General features: G+C 53.9%; 1 protein-coding gene across 1 annotated transcript; it reads left to right on the forward strand.

The window, feature by feature from the left end:
- Nucleotides 1–23: 23 nt before the first annotated feature.
- DDX24 (DEAD-box helicase 24) lies at nucleotides 24–15,103 on the forward strand. The gene is made up of 9 exons (XM_066388234.1): nucleotides 24–123; nucleotides 1,332–2,051; nucleotides 5,229–5,765; nucleotides 6,781–6,934; nucleotides 7,217–7,732; nucleotides 10,381–10,456; nucleotides 11,475–11,663; nucleotides 12,821–12,950; nucleotides 14,394–15,103. The coding sequence occupies exons 2-9, from the start codon at nucleotides 1,337–1,339 to the stop codon at nucleotides 14,663–14,665; spliced, it is 2,589 nt and encodes an 862-aa protein (XP_066244331.1). The 5' UTR covers nucleotides 24–123; nucleotides 1,332–1,336; the 3' UTR covers nucleotides 14,666–15,103.
- Nucleotides 15,104–17,285: the final 2,182 nt, after the last annotated feature.

Genomic DNA, 17,285 nt, shown 5'->3' on the forward strand with positions numbered 1-17,285 from the left:
GTGCGTCAGTGTAAGCTCCGCCCCGGAACTGCGGTCTGCGCTGCAGCGGAGGGAGAGCCGTGGCGTCTTCCGAGGCTGTGGGTCCGCTGGCGTTCGAGCGAGCGGATGCGGTTCCTCTACACGGTGCGTGCGGGAGCTGGAGAGGAGCTGGGGGCGGGCTGCCCGGCGCCCATCGCGGGCCTCTCCATTGTCGGGTACCGAGGGGGCGGCCGCCGGCCCAGCCAGGCAGCCTGCCGAACCCGCGACGGGGCCCCGACCGTGGGCGTCAAGGTTCGGCGACCTCGGCTTCGTGCGTCGGTTCTTGCGTGGGGCGAGGCGCGATCGCCGGTCAGCAGGCCGAGCGCCGCGAGGAGGGGCCCCGCTCGCTCTGCGGGCCGCAGCCGCCGCCCCCACGTGCGTGAGCATCGCCCACGCCTCTCGCGGTTGCACTCGGGCTCCTGGCGAGCGCTCGGTGGGCCAGCCTTCCTGCGTGCGGCCTGGCCCACCTCGTGGGGCGCCATGTCAGCTGTTTTTGACGTGCGTCACCTTTTTGTATTCACCTGGGGATTCAATGAAACAAATAGACACACGGCCCCCATTTCACAGACGAGGAAACTGAGGCTCGCGGAGGTCACCTGTGTGTCCACAGACTCACAGCTGGCGAGAGGTGTGGTCCGGCTTGGTCTTTTCTAAAGGATGCTGTTTTTCTCAGCCTTGCTGAAAAGTTAAGACATGGATCAAGTTCTACTCAAACTACTGGTGCTAGTTGGTTTTTAAATCACTGGACATGTAATGAAAAAGCTGGATGCTTTTAAGCCATTTGGCCGAGGCCAGGATGGTGGAACAGGCATTTGTTTGCTCTCTTGAGTTGAGCCCTTTGAATAAAGCTGGCCCCCTTAACCCCCCCACCCCCCCATCCCCAGATTCTCATTCAGCCTTCGAAATGGCTTAGGTATGGCAGACCTGATCCTCCGTGCTCTGTGTGAAACACGTTGTGACGTAGGCATCATCAGGTCCTTCCTTTAAGAAGGTGAGAACACTGAGGTTCAGAGAGGATCAGGCAGGGCTCTCGAAGGGCACACAAGCACCAGCTGTTGGATCTGGACTCCAGAGCCGACCTAGCTTGTGTGTCTGCTCAGTCTTTCTCCAGTTCAAGCCAAGCTGCGTGCTTTGTGGGTGCACTTCTTCCCTCCTCTGATCTCCTCTAGCTGAGGGCATCCGTGTTCGAGCCATTTTTGTGTCCTCACATCTCTGCAAGGCCTTATAGCCTGTAGGCTGCTTAGAACACATTTGTGCCCTCAGGGTCCTGTGCTGCTCTGTTGCCAACCTAATGGCACCTTTCTCTTTTTCAGCAACCATGAAGTTGAAGGAGACAAAATCGAGGCCAAAGTCACGAAGCTATCGCAGATTTCAGATGAAGGGAATCAAAGTTGTGGGGAAATGGAAGCAGGTGAAGATTGACCCAAACGTGTTTGCAGACGGACAGATGGATGACCTGGTATGCTTTGAGGAACTGACAGATTACCAGTTGGTCTCGCCTGCCAAGAACCCCTCCAGTCTCTTCTCGAAGGAGCAGCCCAAGAAGAGAAAGGTCCAGGCTGTTTCAGAAGGAGAAGGGGATGGAGAGGGTAGCTCCTCAAAGAAAAAGAAGAAGTTGAAGAAGAGTAAAGATGTGGAAACTGAAGGAGCCAGCGCCCAGAAAGAGTCTGAGGTCAAAGATGCTGAGCCAGAGGCCCCGGGAGATGGCACAGTTTGTCCTGATCCAGAAGTCGGGGAGACGGCTTCAGGAAGCCCAGCCCTGACTGTTCCAAAAAAGAAGAAAAAGAAAGGGAAAAAAAAGTCGGAGCCTTCTCAGGGTACCGCTCCAAAGGCGCCCAAGAAGGCGAAGACATGGATGCCGGAAGTGGGTGACCAGAAGGCAGATGTATCAGCTTGGAAGGATCTGTTTGTACCCAAGCCCGTGCTCCGCGCACTCAGCTTCCTCGGCTTCTCTGCACCCACACCAATCCAAGCTCTGACCTTGGCACCTGCCATCCGTGACAGACTGGACATCCTTGGGGCTGCTGAGACAGGTAAGGGCACCCTTGTCTGGCCAGGGCAAGATGGCTTCTAGATTGAGCCTGCGGCTGCTAACAGGCTGGGTGACCACGAGGGAGCGGGATGCTGGGAACATAACCACAAAAGCCATGATAAGGAAAGTGTTTAGAAGTCAGCCAGCTCTGGTTGAAATGTGCCAGTTTCTAATTGGCACCGCTGGGAAGTCATTTTACCTCCCAGCAGGATAGGCCCCTTTATAAAATGGTGGTAACAGCAGCACCCATTTCTTTTGCTGTGTGGATTAAATGTAAATGCTACTGTAAGCTAAAATTTACGCAGTCATTTTAAGTCATCTGCAAGTGCTAGTTTTTGCCTGTTTTTGAGTCTTTTCTAAATGATTCAGAGAGTTAAAGTAGGGCTAAAATCAGCCCTCTGGAGAGGTAGGTCTTCATTAGTATAAAAGTATCTTAATTCTCAAGTTGTCCAAAGATAAAATGGGCTGCTATGATTTGGTGAGTTTATTGTGTTAGGAGGATTTGAGTGTGGTAGGTGAGCATTAGGTGAATCTTGCAGGCAGATTTAGGCATGAGGTGATTGTTGGACTAGTCATTGTTTCAAGTTCCCTTACTCCTCAGGCCATCTCAGACACAGGTTGACTCTCCTCAGGTGACTTGGGGGGGCGGAGAGCTTGCAGTCACATATATGTACATATGATATATATGTATGTGTATGATGCATATACTATATGAATAATGTGAGCCACATACGTAATTTTAAATTTCTCAGGAGCAGTGTTAAAAAGGTAAAAAAGAAGAGATGAAATTAATTTTAATGATATATATTAACCAATTATATAAAAAAAATTTACATCCTTTTTTATACTGTTTTTAACATCTGGTGTGTATTTTGAACTTGCAGCACATCTCAGTTTAGAGTAGCCACATTTTAAGTGCTCAATGGCTGTATACTATATACTGTATATTGTATGGCATAGGACTAAACCACCTAGACAGTACATTCTGGAAGAGCGGTCAAGAAACTTGGATGAGGCCCTGCATAAGAGTCACATAGATGGAAGAGCAGGGAAACCCCAAGAAAGGGGGATAAGGACAATAATACGGAGTGACTTAGGACATTTACTTCGCATCTGAAATGCATCATGCCCTGTGTTAGGTTCTTACAGCCCCCTGAGGTCAGTCCGTTATTCCCAGCTCACTGATGGGGAAGCTTGGCATCACAGAGGATAGACGGCATCCCTAAACCTGCACAGCTGGAAGTGGTAGTGCCTGGCCTGGATTCTAGCCTGGGTCTTTGTCCTGGTCAGCATGCGGCTGCGCTGCTTTGTTATGTGCGAAGGCCTGGAAGCGGGTTTCTGGAAGGCAGAGGCAAGGCTATTGTGAGCCACTGCGGCCAAAGCCTGACATTTGGGTTTATACCATTAGGCCATCCGAAAGGGACGTCATGAGTCTGAAGGTCCAAGATTCAGAAAGACTTGGTGTGGACTAACTGCTGCCGGTGTAGATGATAACTATACCCACGCCTGCACAAGATGCTTTGGGCCCCTTTGTAATCTCCTTCCCAGCCTCCCTCCCTTTCATCCCCAGGCCTCTGATACTTCAGTTTTCCGAATTTGGGCTTTTGGTTTTATACTTTATATGTGTCAGAAACCCTAGAGTACAGTTTTATAATTTGTGCTTTAAAAGGTAAATTATTTTTAAGAGAAATAAAAGAAAAAGACATCTTTTCTGTTTACCTGTCGTTTCTGGCACTCTTCTTGTCCACCCAGATTTTCTTCTGCATGGAAAACTGCCTTTGTTATTTTGTATAGTTCAGGTCTACTGATACATTATTGCAACTTTTGTATGTCTGAACAAAGTCTTTATTTTGCATTTGTTTGGAAAGAGATTTTTGCTGAATCTCCAGTTCTAGATTGTCAGTTACTTTTTAGGTCTTGGAATACAGATACTGTTACACTGTCTTCTAGCTTTCCTTGTTTCCGATAATGAAAAGCACTGTTTTTCTTACCTGAAGTTTTGTGGGTCTGTGTTTACTCTCCTTTTCTCTCCTAGTTCTTGCTTATAAGCACCTTGCTTCCTTGTGGGATTTTTTTTTTTTTTTTTTTTTGTATTTTTCTGAAGCTGGAAATGGGGAGAGACAGTCAGACAGACTCCCGCATGCGCCCGACCGGGATCCACCCAGCACGCCCACCAGGGGCGATGCTCTGCCCACCAGGGGGCGATGCTCTGCCCCTCCCGTGCGTCACTCTGCTGCGACCAGAGCCACTCTAGCGCCTGGGGCAGTGGCCAAGGAGCCATCCCCAGCGCCCGGGCCATCTTTGCTCCAATGGAGCCTTGGCTGCGGGAGGGGAAGAGAGCGACAGAGAGGAAGGAGGGTGGGGGTGGAGAAGCAAATGGGTGCTTCTCCTATGTGCCCTGGCCAGGAATCGAACCTGAGTCCCCCGCACGCCAGGCTGACACTCTACCGCTGAGCCAACCGGCCAGGGCCTTTTTTTTTTTTTTTTTTTTTTTTTTTGTTAATATGGAGAGCTGCTCACTTTCCTCTGAAAATTATTTGTGAGAATTCTTTGAGGCTTATGATAAAGGTTTCTTCTTCCAGAGATCACTTAAATTTGCTTCTGCTTTAGTCTTTATAATTTTGGAACTACTTTAAATTGTCAGCTTGAGGTATTTTGTTTTGCTTGTTTTGACCGCCCAGATGATATGGATTTGGACCCCATGTACATTCGAAGGCCAGATTGGAAATGTTCAAGCATAGACAAAAGTATGCTAGTTTAAATTTTCTCAAAAAGTAAAAATTTTTTTTCTTTTACTTCTTCCCTACCAAAGAAAGGTCCTGGCAAAGTGCTATACAGATGTCCATTTCTTACCATCTCCCCCACCCCCCAAGTGGTGTTCCTCTGCAGCAGCAACAAGACACACAGCAACGTGCCCATCTCGTGGGGGTTCCATTGCTTGGACAGTTGTGTGTGGTTCACCGTTGGGGACCTCGGTTTCGGCGCCAGTTTGCCAGATTATCCCCAGGCCCCTAGTTATAGGTGCAGTGCTAGAAGGGGGCCTGTGCAGGGTGGAGGGCTTCGGGGTGGTCGGGTGGCACTTTGCTATTTCAGGGGTACCTAGTCTGTGTAAAAGAAAGGACCCCAGACACAAGTATGTGCATCTGTTGATTCACACCCTTTTTGCTTTCCTTCTAAGGAAGTGGGAAAACGCTGGCCTTTGCTATTCCAATGATTCACTCAGTGCTGCAGTGGCAGGTGGACACGCAGCCCGCCCCCGCTCCACGGAACACAGCAGGGGCTCCTGGTGAGACTGGAGCAGAGACGGGGTCCCCACACGAGGCTGGCGCTGAGTCTGGAGCTTTGTCTGATGAGAGAGGCATTGAGGGCAGAGCACTGCCCGGTGAGGCTGGAAGGATGGCTGGGGCACCAGCCAGCAAGGCGAGAGCCAGGGCCGGAGCTGCCGTGTCAGACCGGGAGCTGCCCTTCTGTGATGACGATGCTGGGGAGGGACCTTCTTCCCTGATCAGGGAGAAGCCCGTCCGCAAACAGGATGAAGACAAAGAGGAAACGCTGGATGCAGAACAGACCGGAAAGCTGAAGCAAGAGTTGGGTGGCAAAACTGTCACCTGTCAGTCCCATCCAAAGCGTCCTCTACTCGGACTGGTTCTGACTCCCACTCGAGAGCTAGCTGTCCAGGTCAAACAACACATTGACGCTGTGGCCAGGTTTACAGGTGAGCTTTAGCTCCACTTAATAAGTATTTCCCGAGAGGATCCTAGGTGCTGGGCTGGCAGAGTGACCGAGCTGCGGCTGCCGCCCTCTGGGGAAACCTTTCTCATCCGCCAGAGGGTTAAGGCCTACAGAAAACTGAGTGATAACTTTCTCAGTTGTTCTAAGAATGACACACAGCTAATGCCATTCTAGATGCTCAGGAACTTAATTTATTGGTACAACAGACACTTAGGGCAGTGTTTGGCAATGCACTTGTTACGTATTATCTGTGGCGGCCTTCCGCCAAGGCCGAGCGGGGTAGGGTTTAGTAGTTGTGAGAGACCTCTTACTCACAAAGCCAACAATTTTTGCTGTTGACCCTTTAGGAATCACTTGGCTGGCCTCTGCCTAGGGGGTTAGAACTTAATTCTCATGGAGTTCCTTTTGGGAAGGCGGGCACAGTGGGAATTTGAATTGTATAATAAGAGCAGCAGTTAGTTGCCAAGCTCTTACGGTGTGCCAGGTACTTTGTTAAGCCCTTTGCCTGCGTGATTGTATGATTCTGTGTATTTCTTTCACACCGAACACCATGAGAATTCTTCCACAAGTGAGGAGGGAAGAATACAGGCATTGGAGGAGATACGAGTTCATTCCAGTTGCGGGGAATGGCAGGGCTTTCAGAGGAGGTGTGTCACAGCTACAGGTGACATTAGTCCCAGCATTGTGGCGCACCACTGCTCGGTTTTTTGGAGCTTTGGGTGTAAGTATGACCTGGGTTCAGATGGATTCCTTGTGTTGCGGTTGGAGAGGAGAAAGTAGAAAGAAACGTGGTTGGGGAAGTAGGCAAGACCCAGACCACGGACTCGGTAAGTCCTCTAGAGGGGCACCAGCAGGCGGGCCGTGGCAGCCCTTTCCGCCCCTGGAGAGGGAAGCGTGCAGGTGACTGACCGCCTCTGCTGATCTGGAGGTGCCTGTGTCAGCTGTGGGGGACGGGCGGCTAGGTCCAGTAACAGTGGCCTTCTGTTTGTGTACCGTAGGAATTAAAACTGCCATCTTGGTTGGTGGGATGTCCACGGAGAAACAGCAGAGGATGCTGAGCCGCCAGCCGGAGATTGTGGTTGCCACCCCGGGCCGCCTGTGGGAGCTGGTTAAGGAAAAGCACCCTCATTTGAGCAGCCTTCGGGAGCTCAGGTGAGCGACGGTAGCTCCCCTTCCCCGCCCATGCCCCGCTCTGAACTGGGCCCAGGATGACATGGTAGTGTGTACAGTGTCTCCCCCGGTCACAGAGTGCCACACTGTGGTACCAGTCAGATCTCAGCCTTTAGAAAACCAAGCACGCATGACGGAGGTTAGTTGAGGCCCTTGGTGGTGGTGGTGGGGGGGTGTTTTAAGGGTTGATGTATTAGTAGAGTGTTCTAGATGTTCCTCTTACCTGCTGTTAACCAGCTTACGTGGGTCTGTCTGGATCCACAGGTGCCTGGTGATTGACGAGGCTGACCGCATGATTGAGAAAGGCCACTTCGCTGAGCTCTCACAGCTGCTGGAGATGCTCAGTGACTCCCAGTACAACCCAGACAGACAGACGCTTGTCTTTTCTGCCACGCTGACCCTGGTACATCAAGCCCCTGCTCGAATCCTTCACAAGAAACACACCCAGAAAATTGACAAAACTGCCAAACTGAACCTCCTCGTGCACAAGATTGGCATGAAGGGCAAGGCCAAGGTCATTGACCTCACCAGAAACGAGGCCACAGCGGAGACTCTGACGGAGAGCAAGGTCCACTGTGAGAACGAGGAGAAGGACTTGTATCTGTACTACTTCCTGATGCAGCACCCGGGCCGCACCCTCGTGTTTGCCAACAGCATCTCCTGCATTAAACGCCTCTCCGGGCTCCTCAAGGTCTTAGACATCATGCCGCTGACCCTGCACGCCTGCATGCACCAGAAGCAGAGGCTCAGAAACTTGGAGCAGTTCGCCCGTCTGGAAGAGTAAGTCAGGCCTGTCCCTAGTGCCCGGCCTGTGGCCAGCGGGTCAATGTTGTCAGGACGGTGGGGAGACGGTAGAAAGCTACCTTCTGTCACGGGGCCTTATCAGTAGGAGGTTTCCTTTTTTTGCATGGCATGAGGTAGGCTCATCCTCATCTAGTGCATTTAGTTGCTGGTAATACCCAATAGAAACTTCCTTAGTATTGAGAATTGATACAGTAATGCTTACCATTATTGAACACTTCATGGATGAAGTACTATGCTGGTTTTTACATAGACTACTACACTCATTCGTGTCTAACATTCTTGAGCTGAGCAGAGCAGATTGATGACTGAGAGCACAGACTGGAGCCAGACTGCCTGAAGTCAAACCCTGGCTGCACCACTTCTAGGGGGTCAGATTCCTTCTGTTTCAGTTTTTATTTTTGTTTTTGTTTTTTTGTTTGGTTGGGTTTTTTTTTTTTCTGCAAGGGAGAGAAAGAAGCATCAACTCATAGTTGTGGCACCGTAGTTGTTCATTAATTGCTTCTCATACGTGCCGTGACCAGGGGGCTCCTGCTGAGCTAGTAACCCCTTCTTCAAACCAGCAACCTTGGGCTCAAGCCAGCGACCTTTGGCTTCAAGCCAGCGACCTTTGGGCTCAAGCCAGCGATCGTGGGATCATGTCTCTGATCCCATGCTCAAGCCAGCACCCCTGCGCTCAAGCCAGCAACCTCGGGATTTCGAATCTGGGACCTCAGTGTCCCAGGTCAGCGCTCAGGCCACTGCACCACCACCAGCCAGGCTCAGTGCTCTCGTAATAAAATAATAGGCGCTACCTCAGAGGGCTGTTACAGAGATAAAGTGAATACACGCATGTAGCAATGCCTGGCATGCATGTACTTGCTAAATGTTAGTGTTAACACCATTTCTTATCGTTATTCTAGTATTTTTAGGTGAAAGAAGTAAGGTCTGGAAAAGCTAATCAGTTTGTCCAAGGTTTCTCAGCCTGGCAGAGCTGGGCCTCAGACAGGCCCGCCAGGCATCAGCTTGCGCTGTGCCCTCCATGCCGCGCCCTCTCCATCTGCTCCAGAGCCTGGCCGAGGCTCAGGCCGCAGGGTGCAGCTCGTCGAGATGAGGCCTGGGAAGTTCACGCTCACTCTGAATGGGCATTTGCCCACTGTGTTTTTTGTCAGGTTATAGGATGATTAGTTTCTAGAGCAAGTGCCTGGTTTACCTCTCCTTGAAGGTTGATAGGTAGGTCATGGTTTACTGGATGTGTGGTTGGCAAACTGGCCCGTGGGCCAGATCAGCTCACTGCCTGTTTTTATAAATAAAGTTTTATTGGAACACAGCAGGCCCGTTCCTCTACTGTCTGTGGCTGCTTTTGCACTTATTACAGCAGAGCTGAGTAGTTTCAACAGAAACTATCACCCATGCCAAAGATCATTTCTTTCTGGCCTTTCATAGAAAAGATTTGCTGACCTTGACTTAGAGCAGTGGTTTAATGTTTCACAAATGTGGTTTGCATTATACTCCCCTTCTTGCCTCACAGATACAGGGAGTTTGGACCTTGAAGGGCCCAGAATCTTATGTTTTGATGCCACACCTCAAGTGCTTTTGACTTTCCTCGAACGAGAGGTACATTTAGAGACATGACCCCACACATATTATCACGTGCTTACTATGAGCACTGTTCTAGGGGCTGGGAGTAGCACAGCGAGTAAGGCGCAGTCTCACAGTTCACTTCCAGTGCAGGGAGCTAGTAAACGGAAAGTAATACTGTATGTATACTAAGTGCTTAACAGAAAAGCTGGAAGGGAGCTGTGCAGACTGTGTGGCCAGCGAAGCTTCTCTGGCAAGGAGAAATGTGAGCAGAGAATGGAAGAAAGAAAGGAAATGTAAATATCTGAGGAAGACTTTTTAAGACCAAAGGTATAGCAAGTGCAAAGGCTTGGAGGCAGGGTGCGTTCGGCATGTTTGAGGAGGAGAGAAGACATCTCTGTGACTGGAGGGAAAGTGAGGGTGACAGGAGACGCGGCCACCCACCTGGAATAGGTGTGCCTTCACTTAACTCATGTGTGGCGGGCTTTAGTATTTACTGCAGTGTGGCGTGTTGACGATGGCCATGTGTGTACCTTGGAAAGTTAATCTCTGTATTTTTCTGAAGTGAGAAGCGAAGAGGCAGAGAGACTCCTGCATGCGCCAGACCGGGATTCACCCGGCATGCCCACCAGGGGGTGATGCTCTGCCCATCTGGAGCGTTGCTCTGCTGCAATCAGAGCCACTCTAGCTCCTGAGGCAGAGGCCACAGAGCCATCTCCAGCGCCCGGGCCAACTTTGCTCCAATGGAGCCTTGGCTGCAGGAGGGGAAGAGAGAGAGAGGAAGGAGAGGGGGAGGGGTGGAGAAGCAGATGGGCACTTCTCCTGTGTGCCCTGGCCAGGAATCGAACCAAGGACGTCCATATGCGGGGCCAACACTTTGCCACTGAGCCAGCCGGCCAGGGCCTCTTTGAGCCTCAATTTCTGAACCTGTAAAAGAGAGATGCATAGTATTATCTCATGGAGTGTGGAGTGTAAGGGTTATAGTGTTTAGAGTACTCAGTGGATGGCAAAATTTGATTGGTGGTAACTTTTAGGTATTATTAATGAGATTTCTTTCTTGACCACAGTTGTGTTCTCCTGGCAACAGATGTGGCAGCTCGGGGCCTGGATATTCCTCAAGTCCAGCACGTCATCCATTACCAGGTAGGGGCATCGGGACTGGTAGACCTCTCCCAGCATCAAATGGGGGAATTTGTTTTTAAAGATTTCTTATTTATTTACTTATTTTAGGGGGGGTAAGAAATATGAACTCATAGTTGCTTCACTTTAGTTGTTCGTTGCTTGAGTGTTGCTTATTGTTTAAGTCTTGACCGGTCAAGCTCAGGGTTTCAAGCCAGAGGCCTCAGCATCCCAGATCAATGCTCTATCCACTGTGCCACCACAGGTCAGGCAGGTGGGGGAATTTTTAAAGCGAAAGTGGGAGAAGGAGGAAGGAGAGCAAGGAGGAATTGTTGGTCCCGGGTCTCATGCAGCGGAGAATACCACTGGCACCTTGTGACTGACCAACTGCTGCTGCTTTTGGAACTCTGAGTGAGATTTATGCAGAACCTCCTTGCATTCCTGATGTCAAAGGGCCCCTCTCTCTCTGACTTGTGCAGGCTACAGGGTCTTGGCAGGTTAGTCTTAGTTTCTTAGGGCTTGTAATACGAATAATCTTAAAAGTTTACATTTGTGAGGAATAAATAGGGTAATACATGCAGAGTGCTGAGAATGCCTGGCACCTTGTGATCACTCAGGAAATGTTAGTTACAGTTACTATCATCAGTTATCCGTCAGAGGTAATGAAGAACTAGTGGAGTTTCTGGAGGGGGATGATGGTCAGAGCTGGGACTCGGGAAGCCAACCCTGGCAGCAGTGGGCGGAGTCAGGGAGAGTGGGGAGAACTAAGACAAAATAAGAAGTGACTGCTATGTTCCGCTTGAGTGGTCCTGAGGGCCTGGGCCAGGGCAGGCGGCACGGGAGGGCGGGGCCTGCACAGCGAGCAGGCAGTAACCCTGGGGACAGTGACTGTGGGACTTGAGGAGAAGGGCTGGCTCAGCCCACAGTGCTGGGAGGTTCCTAGCTGCCTGGCTGAGAGAGGAGGAGCACTGGGTTGCTGGCCTTGAGGGGAGGAGCAGTTTGGTGCCGGCCACGCCTTGACCTTCCGTTCCTCCTCTGGCAGGTCCCTCGCACCTCCGAGGTTTATGTCCACCGAAGTGGTCGAACTGCCCGTGCCGCCAGTGAAGGTCTCAGCCTGATGCTGATTGGGCCTGAGGACGTGATCAACTTTAAGAAGATTTACAAAACCCTCAAGAAAGATGAGGACATCCCGTTGTTCCCCGTGCAGACAAAGCACATGGATGCAGTCAAGGTAAGCAGCGGCAGGCCCAGCGCCGATGAGGGGAGGGTCGTGCTGCTCCCTCGGCGTGGGGTGGAACCCCTGGCAACGAAGTCGTGGTCTGCCCGAGCTAAACAGGGAGACTCGTAAAGCGAAATGGGCGCTGCGCCTGGCACGAGGAAGCAAGGGTGAGTGGCCCAAAGAGGGCTTTTCTGCCCCGTCTGCCTCTCAAGCGCCCGCACCTCCTCTGGACGGGGCCATGGGCACTGCTGCCTGGCGTCCCGGGGTGACTAGGAGAGCGAGGGCAGCGTGGCTTGCTGAGGCAGACACTCGAGCTTTGTCACGGTCCTGAAGCAGATGCCGATGACTCCTACCTTAGTGCGGCCAGAGGGCGCCCGGTAGCAGCGCGGGGCGCGTGCCCGTGGAGTCCCGGCCTGTGGGGCAGGCCGAGCCCACGCTGGAGTTCAGGCAGATGGAGTGCTGTGGGACTGGCGGGCACGTGGTCGAATTGGTAGGAGACGAGGTCTCCACGCCTCCTGTGGGCAGAGATGAGGGCAGGTGAGGAGGAGATGGAATTCCAGGAAGTGAGGGCGCAGGAGCCTCCCCTGGCTCCGAAGGCCCGTGGGCCTGTGGGCAGCATGGCGGGAGATGGCGATGGGGGTGTCCGGAGGGTCCCGTGAGTGAGGGGGAGGCGCCCGCTGGCTTCCACGGCTCCTGTCCCTCGCGAGCAGGAGCTCGCCCTTGTGTTGGTGTGTCCTGTCACTGGTGTGCCGCCAGCGCCCACGGGAGGGGAGCTGAAGGGTCCACAGGCCCAGCGTGTTAGAGGGAGGGCCGCTCTCTGAGTGGGGCAGCGGGCAGCCTGTGGTGGAGGGCTGGGCACGTCAGGGCTGGGGCTGTTTCACGGTCTCAGCCCAGCCCCGGAAGCCGGCTGCGGTGCCTGGGGAGCAGATGCCTTCGGACACCGTGGACTGGCAGTCCGGCAGGGTGGGCTTCCAAGGGAGGCTGTCAGGTTGGCTTGGAAAGCCGCTCCGTGCTTCTGTGCACACTCACAGGTCATGATTACCCTCTGCCTTTCCATCAGGAACCACTGATCTCAAGGGCGTTTTTAAAAACCCAACTCAGATAGACCCACTGGGCTTCGCAGAGGCCCGAGCCCTTTGTCAGATGAGCCCTTCATGTGTCTTTGCCAGGAGCGAATCCGGTTAGCCCGGCAGATAGAGAAGGCCGAGTATCGGAACTTCCAGGCTTGTCTGCACAACTCCTGGATGGAGCAGGCGGCCGCCGCGCTGGAGATCGAGCTGGACGAAGAGATGTACAAGGGTGAGTGGGCCGGGCGGGTCTGCCCTTCGGCTCTGTTCCTGTTGGAGCCTCCCCCTGCCGTGGTCCTGTCAGAACAGCAGGGCGCCGTTTCCTGCTCTGCAACGGGCCCTCGTCCCAGAGGAGCCTGCAGCCCTCGGCCTCGGTTCCCTGTCTTGTTCGTCCGGAGCCTTCAGCCACACCCACGTGTGACGGACAGTGACTTCGGGAGCAGGCTCTGGCGGCCGGCCGGCCTGTGTTGGGGTGCTGGCTCATCCCCTAACTGGCTGTGTCACCAGGTCAGGTGTCCTGATCCCTTGTGCCTAGGCTGTCCTCATTTATAAAAGTGCCTATCTCATGGGGTTGTTGGGAAGATGGCTTGGCTTAATGGATTTAAAGTGTCTGGAACGGTGACTGGCAAGTAGAATGTATTTGATACATTTCAAGTAGTTAATTACTGTCATTACTACCACGCCTGCCTTCCAAGGTAATGAAGCACTTTGGTCATCATCTCCCCTGCTCTTCTCGGTGGTCTTGTGGCATAAACATCAGGAATAACTATGTGTACATGTGGGAAAAGGGGCTCCCAGAAGGAAAGGGATTGTGCAGGAGACAGTCCTGCCACCCGGCATTGCCTGAACCCCTCCTCCAAACCTGGGCCGACGGCGAAGGGTTCAGGGGTCAGTCTGTGGTCCCTGCTCCGGGAACGCTGTGGAGTCTCAGAAGTAGCAGAATCCCAGCTGAACCTGACAACACTAGTGAGGTCCTGGGATCTTTCAGCCCACAAGTGAGCGGCTCAGCTGGGATGTTGGCATCTTGGTGTCAAATCCAGCAGATTCTTAGGCAGACATACTACCCTCTGCGCAGCGTGGGAGCCGGAAACCCCGGCCCTGGGCTTGGTGACAGCGCACTAGTCCTCCTGGCAGCGCGGCGTGGGGCTCCGGCGGACACGGGCCGCTCTGGCTTCCCTTCCTGAGCACAGGCTGGTGTGGAGCCCTTTGGCCGTGCTCACCCCGCAGGTGCAGTCACGGTGCTCGTGGGGTGCGGGAGAGCTGGGCTGCGTGCACAGTGGTTCCCGTCTCCTGAGGGGTCTTAGCTGTCCACTAGTCAGTCCCCAGGCTGCAGGTGGGTCGGACGTAGGGATAAAACTGATACTTAAATCCAGAGACTTGGGTTCTAGTCTCAGTCTGACAGCTAGCTCTGACCTTCGGCCAGGGACCTCTGAGTTTCCTGGACTATAAAATGAGGACAGCTCTTGTCGTGGAGGGTTTTTGTGAGAGGTAAAGGACCGGGAGGCCCTGAGCCTCCCTCCTAGCTGTGTTAGAGGTTAGTCAACACCAGTTTCTGTGGAGAGTTTTTGAGCCCCGCTTCTCTAAGAGTTCCAGACATTTTTCGTCACAAGTATTATCCATCGGGGGAACAGTTTTCTAGTCTAGTCAATAAGTCTTTTCCATCTTGTGTTTCAAGGAGGTAAAGCTGACCAGCAAGAAGAGCATCGGAGACAGAAGCAGATGAAGGTCCTTAAGAGGGAGCTGCGCCACTTACTGTCCCAGCCGCTGTTTAAAGACAACCTGAAAACCAAGTACCCGACCCAGTCTGGCGCGCCACCCGTGTTCCTGGCCGCCCTGAGACGCGGCCAGTGCGCTCTGAGCTGCCTCCCACCGAGGAAGGAGCCGCAGCCAAGAGCAAAAGGGCAGCAGCCGCAGCAAGAGCCGCAGCCAAGTACGAGTGCCCGTTAACCGCGCCCCGAGCCGGGTCTGCCGCTGAGCACACTCCGTGCTCAGGTCCCGGGGTGGGGGGTGCCAGTCCCCTGACTCCGCTGGTCCCATGGGGGGCCTGCCAGTCCCTTCAGTCCAGTCCGCCGGGCCCTCACCCTGCTGGTCCCATGGGGGGCGCCGGGCCCTCACCCTGCTGGTCCCATGGGGGGCGCCGGGCCCTCACCCTGCTGGTCCCATGGGGGGTCTGCCAGGCCCCTGACTCCGCGAGTCCCCTTCAGTCCACTGTTCAGCCCATTGCAGAGCTCCCCCCTCGTCCACCGGCCCGCGTGGAGGGCCTCGTGCAGGTCTGTGCTGTTGTGGAGTAAGAGTTCTAATCGCAGCCTATGTATTTCTGTGTTTCCGTGTTTCCAGGCTTGTGTGTGTGCTTGATTTCCTTAATTAAAGACACGAGAACCAGTATGACGTGTCCTCTGTTTTTAGCCAGAATATGGGGACATTGCCATAGTCTTAGCAGCTGGGTGCATGTGGGGGTGTCGCACCCTCTGGGCTGTGAGGGAGCAGGCCAGATGGTTTTGCAGATCACTGTACAGCCGTTGCTGCCAGGGCCCCGGGTATGCCTGCCTCCCCCACAGCAGGGCCCCGGGTATGCCTGCCTCCCCCACAGCAGGGCCCCCATGTGCCTGCCTCCCCCACAGCAGGGCCCCGGGTATGCCTGCCTCCCCCACAGCAGGGCCCCCATGTGCCTGCCTCCCCCACAGCAGGGCCCCCATGTGCCTGCCTCCCCCACAGCAGGGCCCCCATGTGCCTGCCTCCCCCACAGCAGGGCCCCCCATGTGCCTGCCTCCCCCACAGCAGGGCCCCCCATGTGCCTGCCTCCCCCACCACGGGCTCATAGCTCTTGTTTGGTCAGAGCCCCCCCCCCCCCCAGAGGTGCTTAGGGAAGGGTCGCCAAAACACAGGCTTAACATTAGAGCCACCTGTGGGAAGGCAATGGTCGTACCCTGAGTCTGGCATGCGGGGCCCTCGGGACCTGCCCCAGCCAGCTCCTCTGGCCTGTCTCCACTCCCCTCCTCTGTGACAGCACTGGGGGCCGCCCAGTCCTATGCGCCCCTTCTCTGTCCTGAGACTTGTAAGTTTTCCCTTGGCCGGATTGCCTTCCTCACCGTTGAGCACTGCTCTGTGCTTTGTGGTCCCTGGGCCCCCAAGAGATTGAAGTGTCCCTGCTGTGGGCCCCGATGTAGCCGTATTCACGCTCTGCACAGTACCTGCCACATGGTTCTCGCTGAGCTCCCTAAGAGTAGAGGCTGTTGATTACCCCTGCAGCCCTTCGCTCGGGTCAGGGCACGGTGTGACTGTGCTGAGCGGCCCGGGACTTCCCGGTTCCCCCAGCTTTCTCTGGGTCGGTCTGGGGGAGTAGCCACACAGTTCCCGCAGTCACGGCTGTGTCTGGGATCCGGAAGAGAGAGGTCTTCTCTCGGCCTCACGGCTGGCCGGGTCGGCAGATGGGCAGCAGTGTGCTCTCAGCCCCTTTGGGTAACTACAACAGGATAGTCGGTCTAAACTCGGGTTCAGGCATCATGGTGGATTGACCAAGTACCAGACAGTTGGACACTGTTAGCTACTTTATCATTTCGCCCCAGCCAGGTCCCTGAGACAGAAGTCTTCATATCCTTTCTCATGGCTGAGAAAGCTGACGCTGGTTAAGGCTTGCTCCGGGTCACACAGCAGCCGGTGGCAGAGCTGGGTTTGGGACCCTGGGTGTTTCCTGTGGGCCCCACAACTGCTTTGTTCTTAAAAGATAGCAGCGTTGCTAAGGAGGGTCTCCCCAGTGTCACCAGTGACCTGGAGAGAATGCAGAAGAAAACAGCCTTGTCGGTGAGGTTAGCCCGAGTGCTGGCTGTCATAGGATGGCAGGGGGACTCTCCATTTTCCAAATAATGCCTGGAGATTTAGGGGGCCTCAGGTCCCTTAGCAGCACCTGAGCCACGAGAGGCCTGGGGCCACTTGTCACAGATCAAACAGATCCACTAATGTCCATTGACATCCTGCCTTTACCCTCTCACAGCAAATTATTATTTTGGTGGGGTGGGGTGGGGTGGGTGGGTACCGTGTTAAGGGGATGAGTTTTCAAAGGTGAGGCTAGCTTGCCGCCCAGGCAGTTCTCTCTGACCCGATGAGGGGAAGCTTTGATGAGGCCCGAGGTTCCTTGGCCCCCTCCAGCCCCAGCACAGGACTTCTCGAGTGTCTTCCACTAAACAAGAAGCCCCTCAATCCCCTCACACACATAAGCCCCATGGGTACCAAATACTAAGAAGCCAGGACAGAAGTTGTTATGGAAACAATTTTAATGCTAGGAAAGATTTTCACCGACTGCCTGGGGAAGCTCTAGGGCCTGGCCCACCTCCCATTGGACCTGGGCCCTGGGCAGCCACCCAGAGCCACCACCGCTGCCCCTCCTGCTCAGTGTGGGGATGGGCTTTCTTCTTTGAGCACGGCTGGGGAGCCGCAGCGCCACAGGCAAGGTGGCACGCTCCCTCGTCTCGCAGTCCCGCTGCTGCCTGTGGGAACGGGAGGCTGTCGCACCCGGCTGGAGAACACGCGCTGTGTGTCAGGGCTTGTTCTTATTATTTTCACAGTCATA

This window comes from Saccopteryx leptura, chromosome 6 (assembly GCF_036850995.1).
Source record: "Saccopteryx leptura isolate mSacLep1 chromosome 6, mSacLep1_pri_phased_curated, whole genome shotgun sequence".
NCBI lineage: Eukaryota > Metazoa > Chordata > Mammalia > Chiroptera > Emballonuridae > Saccopteryx > Saccopteryx leptura.